Consider the following 14355-nt stretch of genomic DNA (forward strand, 5'->3'; position numbering starts at 1 on the left):
CGCTGTGACCGACCCTCAGGGAGAGCGCGACATTCATAAACTGGGTGTGGGTTAGGGTTTGTCGAGAGCACTCTGCGTCTCGGCCGAAGGCACTTCCTGCCCAAGGAGGGGCGCGTGCTGGGGAGGGGGTCGAACTTGAAGGCAAGATGAGGATAGCTTACTTTGACTTAACCTGTCATTTACCTGATCGCCTTTGAGGAGAAACCTCCCGGCTCCCCACGTGCCCCTGGCAGAGCAGGCACTGTGTCCGTGGATCCGGTCAGCGTCCTCTGTTTCGCCAGCACCATGGCTGTGACCCACGTCTCCCAAACACCTCCCTCAGGCTCTGGCTCTCGGTCTGCTGCGGCTCTGTTCGAAGGAACACATCCAGGCGTATCCTTACACCACCCGGCCCCGTTGGGAGCTGGCATGCGTCCTGAGGACCTCAGGGGCCGGCAGGAGCTGCTCGTTGGGGCCTGTGGGGGCCGCGCGACCCTGCACGTGGCGGGTGCGGTCTCCAGGGTCCGCTGTCTCGCCGATGGCCTGCCGTGCAGAGCGGCCTGGGTTACACGCTTTCGACAAATCTCAGGAAATATGCTTAGGAATGGCTGGAGTGGGGGTCACCGTGTCTCCTCTGTGGGGTCCGCACGATTCGTTCGAGCTCGCACAATGCCTGGACCCGCGGCTGCCGGAGAACGTGCCTTCTCCAGAGCAAAGGAAGGGCAGGAGGGCCTTTGCTGCACCTCAGAGCCCTTCGCAGCCCAGCCAAGGTCCCGGGGCAGGCGTGGGGGGGCGGCGCGGTGGGGGGAAGCTGGCCCGGAACCTACACTGCAAGGTGACTGCCTCCCTTCCCGCCTGGTCCCCAGCCTGCTGCTCAGCCCCTGGTCCTGCACCTGGGGGTTCCATGGGGAGGCGGTCCCGGGTGCCCCAGAGGGACAGGGAAGGGCCCAGACCGGTGTGTGGAGCCCTTCTGGTACCTTAAACTGGGCTGCGGGCGGGGCACACCCCGCTCAGTTTAATGCCCTGCTTTCATCTTAAATGAGACGCTTGACATCTTGAACACAGTGTCCCTCGTTTCCGTTCTGCACTGGGCACCGCACATGAGATGGGGGCCCGCGGAGGGGCGGGTGGGGGGAGTGTGCTGAGCTCCCAGGAGGCGGGGCAAGTCCTTCAGACCGGCCTGACTTTCATGTTCAAGCACGGGCAAGGGGGAGACCAGCAAAGAGACAGATGATCAGAACCCTTTCAGGGGCCACCGTGAGGGGAGTGCGGCCGTCCCACGGTCCGGACAGGGGGGCCAGCAGCCGCGTGCGGTGGGAATGGGCTTGGGGCCTGCCCGGCACAGGGTGCAGGTCACAGGGAACCTGGGGTCCTCGGGGAGGATGGTCCCGGCCGGTGCCGTCGCTCGACCAGGTGTCGGGAGCATGGTGACCCTGCCGCCCCCACCCCTGCACCCCATGTCCCCAGGCGCTCCCCGCCGAGGGCCACGCTGTCCTGCAGTCTCGAGGGCAGCTGCCGACCCCTCCTCGGACAGAAGGTTGTTGAAAGGACCGTTGGTGTCCTTCTAGCAAAGACCTTGGTGGCATGAGAAGAGCTGCTGTTTTCTTGCCTGTTAGCCACATGGGGTCGTGGCCTTTTTCTCACGTTAAATAAGGCTGAGAAACTCAGCGCAAACCCAGAAGTGAGTGAAACACATGAGTCTGCAGTGCCCGCAAAACGAGTGTGAAAGCAAGGACTGTGGATCCTCCCGCCTGCGAACAAGGTGAACCCCTCCCACTTTTCTTGGCCGCGGAAGTCCTACAAGTGGACGGGCACCCGCTCTAAGCCCAGATACCGCAAAGGGGAAAGGGCCCCGTCCCTGCCTCACACCCTCCAGAGCAGGGGGGCCATCGGGAGCATTCTGGCAGCTTCTTCAAACACACCTTCGATTCCTCCGGGAGGCTGCACTCAGGTGCCCGGCCGTGCCCTCCGCCCTCCAGGGCCCACAGACCCGGCCTCCTTCGGGGAGTGGGGTCCCCAGGCCACTGCCCCGCCCTCCACGCTCCCCAAGGGTCGGAGTCATGGTGCCCCTGAGATGCACGTGTGGCCTGCTTCTTAAAACCCAGTCGTCTTCGTTCTGATTCCAGAGGGAAATTCGATTGCATTGCGTGGCACTCTGGAGAGCAGTGAACTTCCTGTTCCAGAAAGATTAAAAACAGCAGGGGTGCTGATTAAAAACAAACAAACAAAAAGGTAAAAACGAGCTAATTTGCAAACGCACAAGTCGTAGGAACTTGAAAGCAGTCAAGTAAAACCCCAGAACGCCAACGTCTCCCAGTGGTGCTCTTACCCCTGTCCCGGCCCTGAAAGCTGGTGGCCTCGTGGAGTTGGAGATTCCTGCCCAGGCGTCCGGACGGGGCACCTCTGGGTGCAGTAAGGCACTGCCCAGGCAGCTCGCACTGGGGTGCCCCCCACTTCCCCAGAGGTGCAGCTCGATGGGTACGCGGGGAGGTCTGGGCTCCGGGTGCAGAGGCTTGGGAACCACTGTGGGCTCAGATTTGCAGGTCTGCACAGCACGGGGCCGTTAACAAACCAGACCCAGCCGAAACACCTGTGTCCCCCGTTCAGATGGACTCTGAGGGAGATGGGCTCGTTCACCTACACGCAGGTGTGGAGGACTGGTTGGCCTTAGGACCCCATGGCGGCCGCTGGCAGAGGTCGCCGGGAGCCCCAGCAAGCGGCTTGTTTCCAGGTGGTTAGACGTGGGAGGAATTTCTGATACGCAGGTGAATGAGGAAGTGGAGACCATAGAAGCCATAACAACATTTGTGGGCCGACGCCCCGAAACGACCAGCACAGATAGGTAACCCTGTCCGAAGGAACGGAGCCGAAGGCGTCCGATGGCCTTTGTGCATCTTGTGGGACTGAAAAGATGCTGCGTAGGCCTCAGGAACGCTGCCTTCGCTCTGCCCTGCGACAACACAGCAGGGTCGAGTGGATATTGACCTGATGTGCACGGTTTTCTTAGCTGCCAGCGAGATAAACTTGGTCCCCGTCGTGAGTGTCTGACTATAACGACGTCTCCTTTTTGTGCAGCCTCTGAACCCAATTTGAAACTGCGGTCCAGGCTAAAGCAGAAGGTGGCCGAAAGACGGAGCAGCCCGCTGCTACGCAGAAAAGACGGGCCCGTGGTTACCGCTCTAAAGAAGCGCCCGTTGGATGTCACAGGTACGTCCCGTGAGTCGTGGAAGCCCGGCCACCGCCTTCTCCGCGAGGCTCTGCTGCTGCGAGCCTTTCCGAGACCTCCTCCGAGGCCCTGCGTCTCTGCACGGCACCTTGTCCCCGGGGCGCCAGCCGTCCGAGAGCCACAGCCAGTGCCCTGACAGGGGTCTCTAAGCACGCCCCCGCGCCCCTTGTCTGCTCCGGGCCTCAGCCACGGAAAGTGGCGTCCACCGGCCCGGGTACGGTCAGGGCAGTCCTGTCTGACGTGGCACCGGGTGTTTTCAGGAGTTTTGAGTTGAGGTTCCCCGATCCTGCCCCATCCGTGGTGAATGACACGGTTGTGAGCTGCTCACCGCCCATCACGGTGTCTGGGCCACGGGGCAGGGGTCCCACGGGTGGGAGGGGGAGAGAGGAGGGCGACCGCTCGTTTCCACTTTCCTGGTGAGCGTTGCTCTCGGCCCCCACCTAGCGGTGGACACGCAGAAGTACGCCCCCGGCAGAGCCCGGGGCCTGAGGGGCGCCCTCCTTCCTGCGGGTGCTGCTCCCCTCTTCCGGGCCGCGCCCCCCACTGCAAGGGTGCACCTCGCTTCCAGAGGGCCCACCCCGGCCCCAGGCGCATCCCACTTCACGAGGGTGGGCCCCACCCTGAGGCTGCGCCCCGCTGCAAGGGCACACCCCAGCCCGGAGTGTGTGCTCCCGCTTCCTGCGGGCGCCCATCCACGTGCCCGAAATCAGCACCCCGAGAGAGGCGCTGCTCAGAAGTGGCTTGGGGGCGAGGTGGGCAGGAGCCGTGTATGCGGCAAGCACAGGGCCTCCTTTGAGAGGCAAGGCTCTAGGTAGCGGCCTGTCAGTGGTAGGTTCTCAGGGCCGGAGGAGGGGGGCTCCCCGGGGCTGGTCCCCGTGTGGAAGCGGCTAGTGCCGCGCACACGGGTCGGAGCTCCAGTGCCTCTGAGTTAAGGTGAGAGCTTTGTGGGGCCCTCCTGCCCTGTCCCGCTGCGCTCCAGGGCCCGTTAGCCAGGAAGACTCCCCCGACGTAAGCTCCTGCCTCCGAGCGTTTGTGGGAAAAGCGGAAGCTCTTCGTGTTTCGGCGCAGGGTTCTGTGCTGGGTCCGTCGAGGACAGACGGGCCTGGTCTGAGGAGAAGAGCGTTGTCACTCGGAGTCCCGGAGTCTCCCCAGCTGGGGGACCCCCTTCGAGGCTGTGAGTGCAGCCGTGTTTCCTCTGACGGGTGCCTGGCGTGGGCCGGCCGCCCTGATGGACAGAGGAGCCCGTGCGGTTATTTCTGGCCCCGCACTTGGTGAGGCGGGGCCGTGGGCAGGCTTCTCCCCGAGCGCCGGCTCTCGTGTTCACGTGGTCAGCCTGTGACGGTTTCATGCTACCGTGAGTCCGCACCAGGTTACACGTAAAAGTGGGGGCACGGGTCCTCGCCTCCACGGAGCTCAGGATCCCACTTGAGAGGCCAGACCGTGCCCGCCCCAGCCGACGGGTCCCGGGTTGTGCTACCGCAGAGGAGTCCGGGGCGGGCAAGGCCGGGGGGCGCTGGGCGGATAAGTGCAGCTGGCAGAGAGACGAGAGGGGATGGGCTTCTGGGCCCCACAGACCCCAGGCAGCCGGGGTAGAGCTGACCCTCCAGAAGGCAGAGTAAGGAGTTCAGGGAAGGTGGTGCGGGTTCTGCCGCAGGGGCGCGTGGCGGTGCAGGAGGAGGCCCACCGGTGTGTGTGTTGGGGGGGGGGGGGGAGGCTGGGGGCCCAGGTGGGGGCGGGGCCGGGCGGGGCCCGGGCTGCTTCTCCCCGGTGGTTAAAGCCGCGCGTGCGGCAGGAGCAGAGATCTAGGCGGAGCCGCTGCTGCTCACTGTGGGGCGTGTTTCCTTGCAGTCTGTCTTCTGTGTGCCCGTCCCGCCGCCCGGCCCATGCCACGCGGTGCCCCCGCTTGTGCTGATGCGAATAACACGGTCACACACCTGTGTTCGTTTCTTACACCGCTTTCCCGCAAGCGGAGCGAACAGTAATCCGCGTAGTTGAGTGGGAACCAGTTGAAGAGCCGGACGTGTATCTTTATTGCCCCAGTTTCTCACCCGCTGGCGCGAGAGGGTCTGTCTGGTGGCCCTGCAGGGGACACACGTTCGCAGGAAGTCAGTGGAAGCCGGCGTGTAGTCTGGGCCAGGAGCAGCAGGGATGGCGTCCAAGGCGGGGCCCCGGGGACCGCCCCCGAGGGCCAGGCGGCCAGGAGGAGGCGGCTCTGTCTTGTGCACAAAGTGTAGCAGTTCCTCCCCCCGGGCCCTTCTCAGAGGCTCCCAGTCCCGTGACGTATAAGGAGCCGTGACCCCTGGTGAAGAAGTAAGCCCTGGATTTGGTGTGGGGGCATCAGGGACCCGGTCTGGGCTCACGTCACTGTCTGGGAGGCCTGACTGTGGCCAGGCTGCCGCGGCGAGCCCGAGCGGGTGTCGCCGGGCCGACAGCCGGTCGGTCGAGAGGGCCAGGGGCCGCAGAGGTCACAGTCCGTGGTGAGGCCATTGTTACGATGCCCACAACACAAGAACGCAGAGAGAGCTAAAGAGACGCTCCCACAGACACCGGTGGCACGGCGGCTCCGGTGGCGGTGAGAAGGGGGCAGGGTGAGCACGTTCCTCAGTCTCGGGCAAGTCACCGTGAGGCCTGGGCCCAATTAGCAGGGTGGATCCACCCGTACCTTTAAAGTTACTTGCGGGATAAACTAGCGTGCGATGCCAGGGAACACCGACCACTCACAGCAACCACTGGCGGCACCTGCCCTGGGCGTCTGATGTTGCCCAGGAAAAGCGAGAGGCTTTCGTTCCAAAGGAGCCCGGCGGCCCGTGGCTTTGCTAGCGAGCACGGAAAATCTGACCTCTCCCTATTCAGAGTTCCTTGGCCTCTGTGGTTCCCGGTCTTCTGTTGTCGGGTTATTGCTGAGCGTTTAAGGGCTTATCTTTTTGGTGTAGAGGATCATCTCGAGATTCAAGAGGAATAAAGTCGGTAACGTGCACAGCTTAAAAGGCTCAGGCGGGGCCTCCACAGAGCCGTACGTGTGCAGAGCTCGCCAGGAAGTCAGTAGCAAAACTGAAAATAGGGAATTAGCCTCACAGCCCCTGTTTGGGGACCGCGGTCAGGCTCTTTCATGATGTGACTTGTGCCAGTCAGCAGGTGGGAAGCAGAAGTCCCCGGGAGGCCCTCGGCACCCAGGCCCGGGTGGGCACCTGCCACGGCCTCGCCCAGAGCCTCTGCGCGGAGCGTGGCTCACGGATGTCTCTCCGCCCCACAGACTCGGCCTGCAGCAGCGCCCCGGGCTCCGCGCCCAGCTCGCCCAACAACAGCTCCGGGAATGTCAGCACCGAGAACGGGATCGCGCCCGCCGTCGCGAGCATCCCCGCCGAGGTCAGTGAGGGCTTTCTGTTCCTTTCTGTTCCCTGCGCCGGCCTGGCACATTCAGACAGTTGGTTTCCTTGAGGTGACCGAGGTTTGCGGGTGCCCTTCGGCCTAGACGGTTGAGGTCGGGAGGCACCCTGGACGGGGCACCGTTGGGACCTCATCCCTCTTTCCTGCCACTGACCACTGCTTCTCCTGCAAATGTGAGCCCCGTGTCCAGATGGGAGAGCAGCTTCGAACCCAGCCTTTCCTCCTGGCCTCCTTCGGAGCACGTTTCATCCGGCCGATTCAGAACACAGACGCGTGGGCCCGTGGGGTCCTAGATGCCTCGCTGCTGTGTGCCCCTGGGGCTCTGCACGGTGGCCGAGAACCGTTGTTGGAAGAGAATCAAGGTGTTTATTGTTGCTTTAGAAATACACAGGTTAAAACGTCAGCCAACAAACACACATCCGTGTGTCATGGGGGAGCAGAGTAGCACGGGCAGGTGGTTAGGAACCCCAGAGCTGGCGTTTCAGAAGCGCCTGGGTAACTAACCACCAGCCTGAGACACACGGTCAGGCCCCCGCCCCCAGCTGTGCCACAGGTGGAGAGGGGCGTGGGCACAGAGAGGGTTCTGGAAGCACTTGGCAGAGAGGACGGGTGCTCCAGGGGAGACAAGGGGCTCGGGGCTGGCTGCCCGTTGTGCCCTTGACCAGACCTGGGTGACTTTCCGGGCAGTGGTTTCCAGGACCTTCCTTCCGTGCTTTCTTTTTCTACCTCGTTCTCTTTGCCCCAGCTGCTTATTGCACAAGTGTCCCTGGAGCTCCTACCTCGGGCCAGCCCTGCACCAGGCCCAGGGGCCAGAGGGCCAGAGGGCCGGCCAGCAGCCCGCCTCCACACAGCAGGCTGTGCGGCCTGGGAGAGGCAGGCTCTGGCCGGTGCCCGGGAAGAGCAGGGGAACTTCACGCTATCGAGCAAGGCCACGGGCTGGGGGCGCCCTGCGTGGGGAGCCGCCTCGCCGCGGAGTTCACGGTGAACGGAGCCCGAAGTGCCGTCTGCTTCATGCCGCAGACGGCCCCGCCGGGTGGGAGGTCTTCTGAGTTCTTTTTGAGTTCCTGCTGACCTACAGGAGGGTACGGTTGAGTACACGTAGTCCCTTAACTTTCCCCCTAGATATTTAGCAGCGAGTCCTCCCCTTCCACAGGGTTGACAGATCTTACTCGGGGTGCGTGGGCGCCAGGGCGGAGCCTTTCCACCCCCTGTTGTAGACACCCGTGCGCACAAACACGCGGCAGAACGAAGGGTGGCGCTGGCTCCTCCGCTCCCCCCCGGGTCTCCCCCTGCCCCTGCTGAGGTACAAGTCCCGTGTTCATGTGAATTGAGCTGCCGCAGACTCACCGATAGGAAGGGGCCATCCCGTTTACCGTCCTCTGGCGGGCAGGGGTGGCCTCTGACGGTCAGGTCCGCCCGGGGGACCTCTGGGGGTTTCGGGTGCTGTTAGAAGCTGACCTCTCCTGAGAACTCGCAGGCCTCGTGACGCCCCCGCTGGCTGCACCCCCTCGGGCGCAGGGCGACGTGGGTCCTCGCCGGAGCGCCTCCTTTCACTGCTGTTCTGCCAGGGGCCCCGGACCGGGACAAGGTCCGCGGCCTACACACGGCGGAAGCAGGCGCCCCGGGCCTGGAAAGGCAGCTCCCTCCAGCCCAGAAGGCCCGGCGTGAAGCGGGGCGTGAGACCAGGCCCCGATTTTGTGCGGAGCGCGTGGGAGCTGATGAGCCTGTCGCCCCGCGGACGGAGACCGCCAGCGTCGCGCACGCGGGCAGTCAGCCTCCGAGCAGTTCTCAGAAGGCTGTGTTATTTCTAAAAATAAATTAGGTAAAAAAAAAAAAAAAATAGAGTGATTATAAAGAAGAAATTATAACTTTGCAGACATTAGGACGTTTGCTCGTTTCGTCCCTGGGTGATTACAGCCCAGTGGCGCGTGCTTTCCTTGGCCGTCTCCATCATGTTCTCCTCGGCACAGCGTGTTGGTATTTCTTCTACTTGGGACCAACAGTTTTTCTGTCTGGGGAAAGTGCTTTCCATGGTGGTCGTTAGCTCGTGACTGTGCAGGGTCACGGTGAGCGAATGCTTTGTAGCCCTGTGGTCTCTCCAGGACAAGATACACCAGGCGCCCCTGCGCGAAAAACGCTTTCCTTCCTGGTTTGCACTCATGGCGTCCAAACAGACCGTAAGGTGTGTGTGTTTCCAAAGGACGCTGAAATACGACCGCGTTAAACAGCACCTCGGGGATCCTGCGAGTTATGGATATTTGCACACACGCCGTGAGGCGGTACAGGCACACGTCTCTTTATCGCGCATCACAGGTGTTGCCCTTTCTTACGAACCAAAGACACCAGCCTTCCGTGGAGGAAGTCGCTGCCGACAGGGTGGAAAGAGCAAGAGAACCAGAATCGCAAGCGGAGCCTGATGATGGGACCGAGTGTGTGGCCGCGGTCTTGGGGGAAATCTTGAACGGAGGAGGAGTTGCTTCTTGGGGAAGTGGTTTCTTCAGGCGGAATCTGCCGCTGGTGACGATGCCGTGAAGACTGTTGACGTGACCACAAAGGATCTGGAAGATGCAAACACTGAGCCGATAGAGCCGTGGCTGTATTTGAGGGGACGGACTCCGGTGTTGAAAGATTCCTACTGTGCGTAAAATGGCGTCAAACGGCATCACGTGCCACAGAGAAACCGTCCACGAAAGGAGGAGTCACTTGATGTACCAGACCAGCCTCGTTGTTGACTAATTTAGGAAACGGTCACAACCACCAAGCAGCCGTGAACATCGAGGCAAGATCTTCCTCCAGCAAGAGGATTCTGACTCACCGAGAGCTCAGATGATGGTTAGCATTGTTTAGCAATAAAATGTTTTTTTTTTCAACATTTTTTTTTTTTTTATTTATTTTTGGGACAGAGAGAGACAGAGCATGAACGGGGGAGGGGCAGAGAGAGAGGGAGACACAGAATCGGAAACAGGCTCCAGGCTCCGAGCCATCAGCCCAGAGCCTGACGCGGGGCTCGAACTCACGGACCGCGAGATCGTGACCTGGCTGAAGTCGGACGCTTAACCGACTGCGCCACCCAGGCGCCCCTAGCAATAAAATGTTTTAACTCAAGTCTGTCCATTCCTGTAGACATGAAGCTGTTAACACACCTGGCACACTAAAGTGTCTCGTGAACACAACTTTCACGCGCACGGGGAGACCAGTGAGCTCACGGACTGGTGCTGTGGTGTCTGGGACCACACCCAGCGTCTCCGAGGCAAGCCGCAGGCGGCCCCTCCCCACCCCCCCAACCCCCAGCAGATGAGGAGGCTGTTTCCTCCCCGGGCCGGCACCCGGTGCACCCCCATGTACGGCCACTTGATGATAGCTTTCAGCGCATAATTTTCCCCTCGGATGTGACGTTTGAAGGCACCCGGACGTTTCTCGTCGTTAGTTACGTGCCCCACTGCGAGAGGAGCTAAGAGGAGACTGGTCACACGTCCATCGCTCCAGTGAGTTTTTCGTTACACAGACTCCGTCTGCCGCCTCCCACTAGCCGGCCTGGTGGCCAAGTCCTTTGTTCCTTCTGTCTGTCTGCTCCGTGGTTCGGCACACTGACCAAGTACCTACTCCACAGGGGGCGTTGCGGCAAACAAAACAGCGTCCTTTGGAGGGAAGAATGTTCTTTCTAGAAGCAAACAGATGTTAAATAGCACGGTAATTCAGATCCTCAGAGAATGCTCCCACTCCCCCTTTTCTGTCTGTCCTTCCAGCCCTCACTGTCTGCTTTTGAACGAGCAGACCATCCTGTACCTTGTTTTTCCAGCCTAACAACACATCATCGGCGGGACTCCAACCAATCCAGATTTTTCCCGGCCTCCCAAGGACCCGGTGCATAAGTGTGGGTCATTTGCTACACCCGGGACACGGACACGCTGCCCTTCCCTGCCGTGGGCACCATGGCCACGACATTCCCGGGACCGTCTCTGGTTTTGCCCGGCACCGTTTCGTAAGAGCCACCCGAAGAGTGGAGTTTTAGGATGAAAAGTTAGATAAATTTTTAAGGCTTTTGACACGGATTGCCCAGTTTTCCTGCAGAAAGAGTGCACCGCTTGATAAACCCGCCCAGCAGCGTGTTTCTGTTCCTCGGGGCCAAGAGAGTATTCTCAGTTTTAAAAATCTTTGCCAACTTGATAGGTATTTAAACATGTGTTTTGATTACTGATGGTTTTGAGTAATTTTTTCAGGAGTTCTCCCGTAATACTGGTTCTTTGTCATTTGCCTTTGACGAGCACTTTTGCTAATTATTATTTGATCTGTGAGCTCTTTACATAGTTACCTTTCTCTGTCCTACATGTTGCCCATATTGCCGTGACCATTATTTATTATTTGCCTTTTCTGGGAGGGGATTTTTTTTAGGGGAGAGGGGCGGAGAAAGGGAGAGAGAGAGAGAGAGAGAGAATCTTCAGCAGGCTCAGCATGGAGCACGACGCAGGGCTCGATCTCACAACCGTGCGACCATGACCTGAGCTGAAATCAAGAGTCGGATGCTCAACCGACTGAGCCACCCAGACGCCCAAAGGGGATTTTTTTTTTTAAGCAATATCTTCTCTGGTTTCTGCCTCTGATGTTATATTTAAAATGACATTCCCAACCAAAAACGTATTTTATAACACGTTATCTTAGATTTTCCTGATAGTCTACGATGATTAAACAATGTGAATAAAAACGAGAGCGTCATGGATTGTGAATCCATGTTTCGGGGCTTGTGACCTGCTTTGAAATTCTGTGCCACCTCTGTGCTGTAACCTGTCACTGTGTTTCTGTACTGTAGCGTCTCGGGACTCCGCGTGGCCTGCCCTGAGGCGCTCTCAGGTGTCGTTTCTCGTGGTGTCTGTGGCCCACGCTTGTCGCTGGCAGGCTGTGTGACGGCGTCATGTGTTCTGTCTGCAGACCAGCTTGGCCCACAGGCTCGTGACTCGAGAAGGTTCCGTGGCCCCGCTCCCCCTCTACACGTCACCATCCTTGCCCAACATCACGCTGGGACTGCCCGCCACTGGCCCTTCCGCTGTGAGTAGGCGTCGGCGGGTCTGCGTGGCCAGCGGGGGCGGGGGGCTGTCACGGGCCCTCGGCCCCGGGCGTCACGGTTGTACCTCTCCAGGGGACGGCAGGTCCGCAGGAGGCCGACAGGCTCACTCTCCCCGCCCTCCAGCAGCGGATCTCCCTCTTTCCCGGCACGCACCTCACCCCCTACCTGAGCACGGCGCCCCTGGAGCGGGACGGTGGGGCTTCACACAACCCGCTGCTACAGCACATGGTCTTACTGGAGCAGCCGCCTGCGCAGACGCCCCTCGTCACAGGTGAGCACGGTCGGCTCGGGGCCCGGCGGGGAGGCCCGTCTGCACCCCCGAATTTCTAGCCACGGCCTCTCCCGTGTTCAGGCGTGGGAGTCGATAAACCGAGTCTCACTTACAAAACTAGGTAGACAGAGTAAAAGCAGGTGTCGCTTAGACCTTCTGGAAGCTTCTCCAGAGAGACGGCTTCTGCCGTCTGCTTTTTTATCTGGGTCAAGACGAGGGGAGACGACTCTGGTAGATCGTCAGTTCCCATTCGTGGTGGAAATGTCGGTCGTGTGCCCCGCGTAAGGGACGCTCACACTTAGGAATAAGTCAGGAAATGTGGCCGGAGGTTTGCACGGCAACTGTTCCTTTGGGAGGGACGAAGGTGTGGGGTCTGCTGCGGAACAGGGAAGTACCTGTTCGTCTGCAGCACCCGGCCTCACGCTCAGCTCCCTGGAGGTCTGCTGATTCGTTTGTGGTTGTGATCTAACATGACCTCCTTGACGCTTTGGTGGGAAGTGCAGGCGCGAGCGGGTCAGGGTCCCGACCTGTGGCCATGCGGGCCGCGGGCAGGTGAATGTCTCTTGTGCCCACCGGTCTCTCTCCAGCACTTGGTCCTGAAGAGCCATGGGGCCGCTCTGGGCGTGAGGGGCCGCACCTTGCCCTCTGTGTGTGTCCGTGTGGATGGCGGGCTTCCATCTGTGGGTGTGTGTGTCTGTCTTTCTGTCTGGGCCCCCCAGTGGTTGAATTCGGGGTCACCGCCCTCTTCAGAGTTGAGGGGGAGCAGAAGCGTCACCGGGCATCTCCCCGCCTTTCAGATGATGGGTCATGAGCACCGGGGCTCAAGGGTTCCGTCTGAAATCGCATCTGAGTCTGTGTGACACCCAGAGTCAGGGCCCGGGGTCAAGAGCAGTGAAGGATGCCTGAGTTTCTGTCCTGTATCATTTATGTAAACCTACAGCTGACCCTCCTTGTGACCCCCGGTCCCCGAGCGTCTGCTCATCACCCACCGTTAAAGAGCATTTTTCGGGCACATCCCTGAGCTTCCTGTGGAGTAACCTTTTTTGTTTTTAAGTAGGCCCCATGCCCAGGGTGGGTTTGAACCTGGGATCAAGAGTCGGCCACTCTACTGACTGTGGGGAGTAGCCTTTTCCCACAGGACTTAAATGACAGTCTTAGGTAAATCTCACCTCTCTGATAAACTTGCTGAACTTGACTCCTTCGTGATTGGCCACGTTGCTGCTTCTGCCTTTCGTGTGTGATCCGGTGGCCCTTTCTGTGACAGCAGCTGCCGACGGCTTGCCTGTGGCAGTGAGACTGGCTGGGGCACGACTTCTGGTCCAGCACCTGTTAGCACTGCCCTCCCCGCCCCCGAACCTGCAGGCCCCTCCCGGCCCCCGGACACCGGCCGCAGGTGCTGGAGGCAGGGCCGTGGCCCAGAGCACAGGCTGTCTCGTCTCCATTTCATCCCAGCTCAGTGACCTGGGAAGTCTTCCCTCGTGCCGTGCCTCAGTATCCCCATGTGTGAAACAGGGGTAACGCGAGTGTCTGCCTGGCTGAGTTTCTTCGGGGTTAAGTGAGGTGTGTGTCAGTGCAGGATGGGCCTGACACTGGTGAGCCCCCTTCAGGTGTTAGTTGTGTGGTCGTGGTGGTTACTTTTGGTTTTATGGCTTTTAATTGGCAGCCTCCCTCCTCTCCCCCAGGCTGCACAGTTGGTCCTTCCCAGTTCTCGTGGCCCCTCCCAACCCCCTCCCCGTGAACTTGGCCCTGATTCTGGTCTCTGGGATCACCCTCCAAGCTCCGCCCCTGCCCGGGTTTCCTGCCCCTCAGGGCCTGAGAAGCCCTCTCCGCCCAGAGCACTGCCGTCCTGAGCCGGAGCACTGGCCGCGTGTGGCCCCTGATGTTTAAAGTGGTCGTTGAGACCCAGAAGCAAAGTACCTGTCTGGTTTCTCAGTCCCACGTGGGACATGGTGGGTGCCCGTGTGGCTGGTGGCTGTCGGGGCACGTGAGTGTGGCCTGTCAGGTGGTGCCGGCCGGCCGTGACGGCCTGGCTGCCAGCGGGCACAGGAGCGAGCCCTCTCCTTCTGGTGTGGCGCACAGGGGTGTGGCTCCCTCTTCGCCAGAGGGGGCCGCCCTTTCCAAGCCGGCTGTCCTGAGGCCTGGTCCCGACCTGGGCCCTGCCCCCGCCGGACGTGGCCCTTCCCCCTCCCGTGTGCTCTGCTGAGCTTCGCTTCGGTTTCGCTCCCCTCCTGCTCACCTTCCCTCCCGGAGGACGGTCTGCACATCCGCGGCATCGTCCCGCCCTCCCGGCCCCTGTACGGGGCCGGTGCGCTGCAGGCCCGCGGTAAACGTCTCTGGGGGCAAAGCGAGGGACACTCGGGGTTTCTGAGGTGGCTTGTGTCTGAGCAGGATCAGGGACAGTCCCCAGGTTCACCTGCCAGCGGCCCTGCT

At 60.8% G+C, this 14355-nt stretch overlaps 1 protein-coding gene across 6 annotated transcripts in view; it reads left to right on the forward strand.

The window, feature by feature from the left end:
• Positions 1–14355, forward strand: part of HDAC4 (histone deacetylase 4) — a 291067-nt gene that overhangs the window by 215429 nt on the left and 61283 nt on the right. For 5 of the 6 annotated variants that reach the window (XM_053902908.1, XM_053902900.1, XM_053902905.1 and 2 more), the window contains 4 exons: positions 3055–3186; positions 6459–6571; positions 11519–11635; positions 11727–11925. In XM_053902908.1, the coding sequence (XP_053758883.1) occupies positions 3055–3186; positions 6459–6571; positions 11519–11635; positions 11727–11925 (561 nt within the window). The remainder of the gene's footprint in view (positions 1–3054; positions 3187–6458; positions 6572–11518; positions 11636–11726; positions 11926–14355) is intronic. The other variant, XM_053902909.1, reaches the window with a different exon arrangement.

The sequence above is a fragment of the Panthera pardus genome, unplaced genomic scaffold (assembly GCF_024362965.1).
Source record: "Panthera pardus isolate Hobbes unplaced genomic scaffold, ASM2436296v1 HiC_scaffold_10, whole genome shotgun sequence".
In the NCBI taxonomy this organism is placed as follows: domain Eukaryota; kingdom Metazoa; phylum Chordata; class Mammalia; order Carnivora; family Felidae; genus Panthera; species Panthera pardus.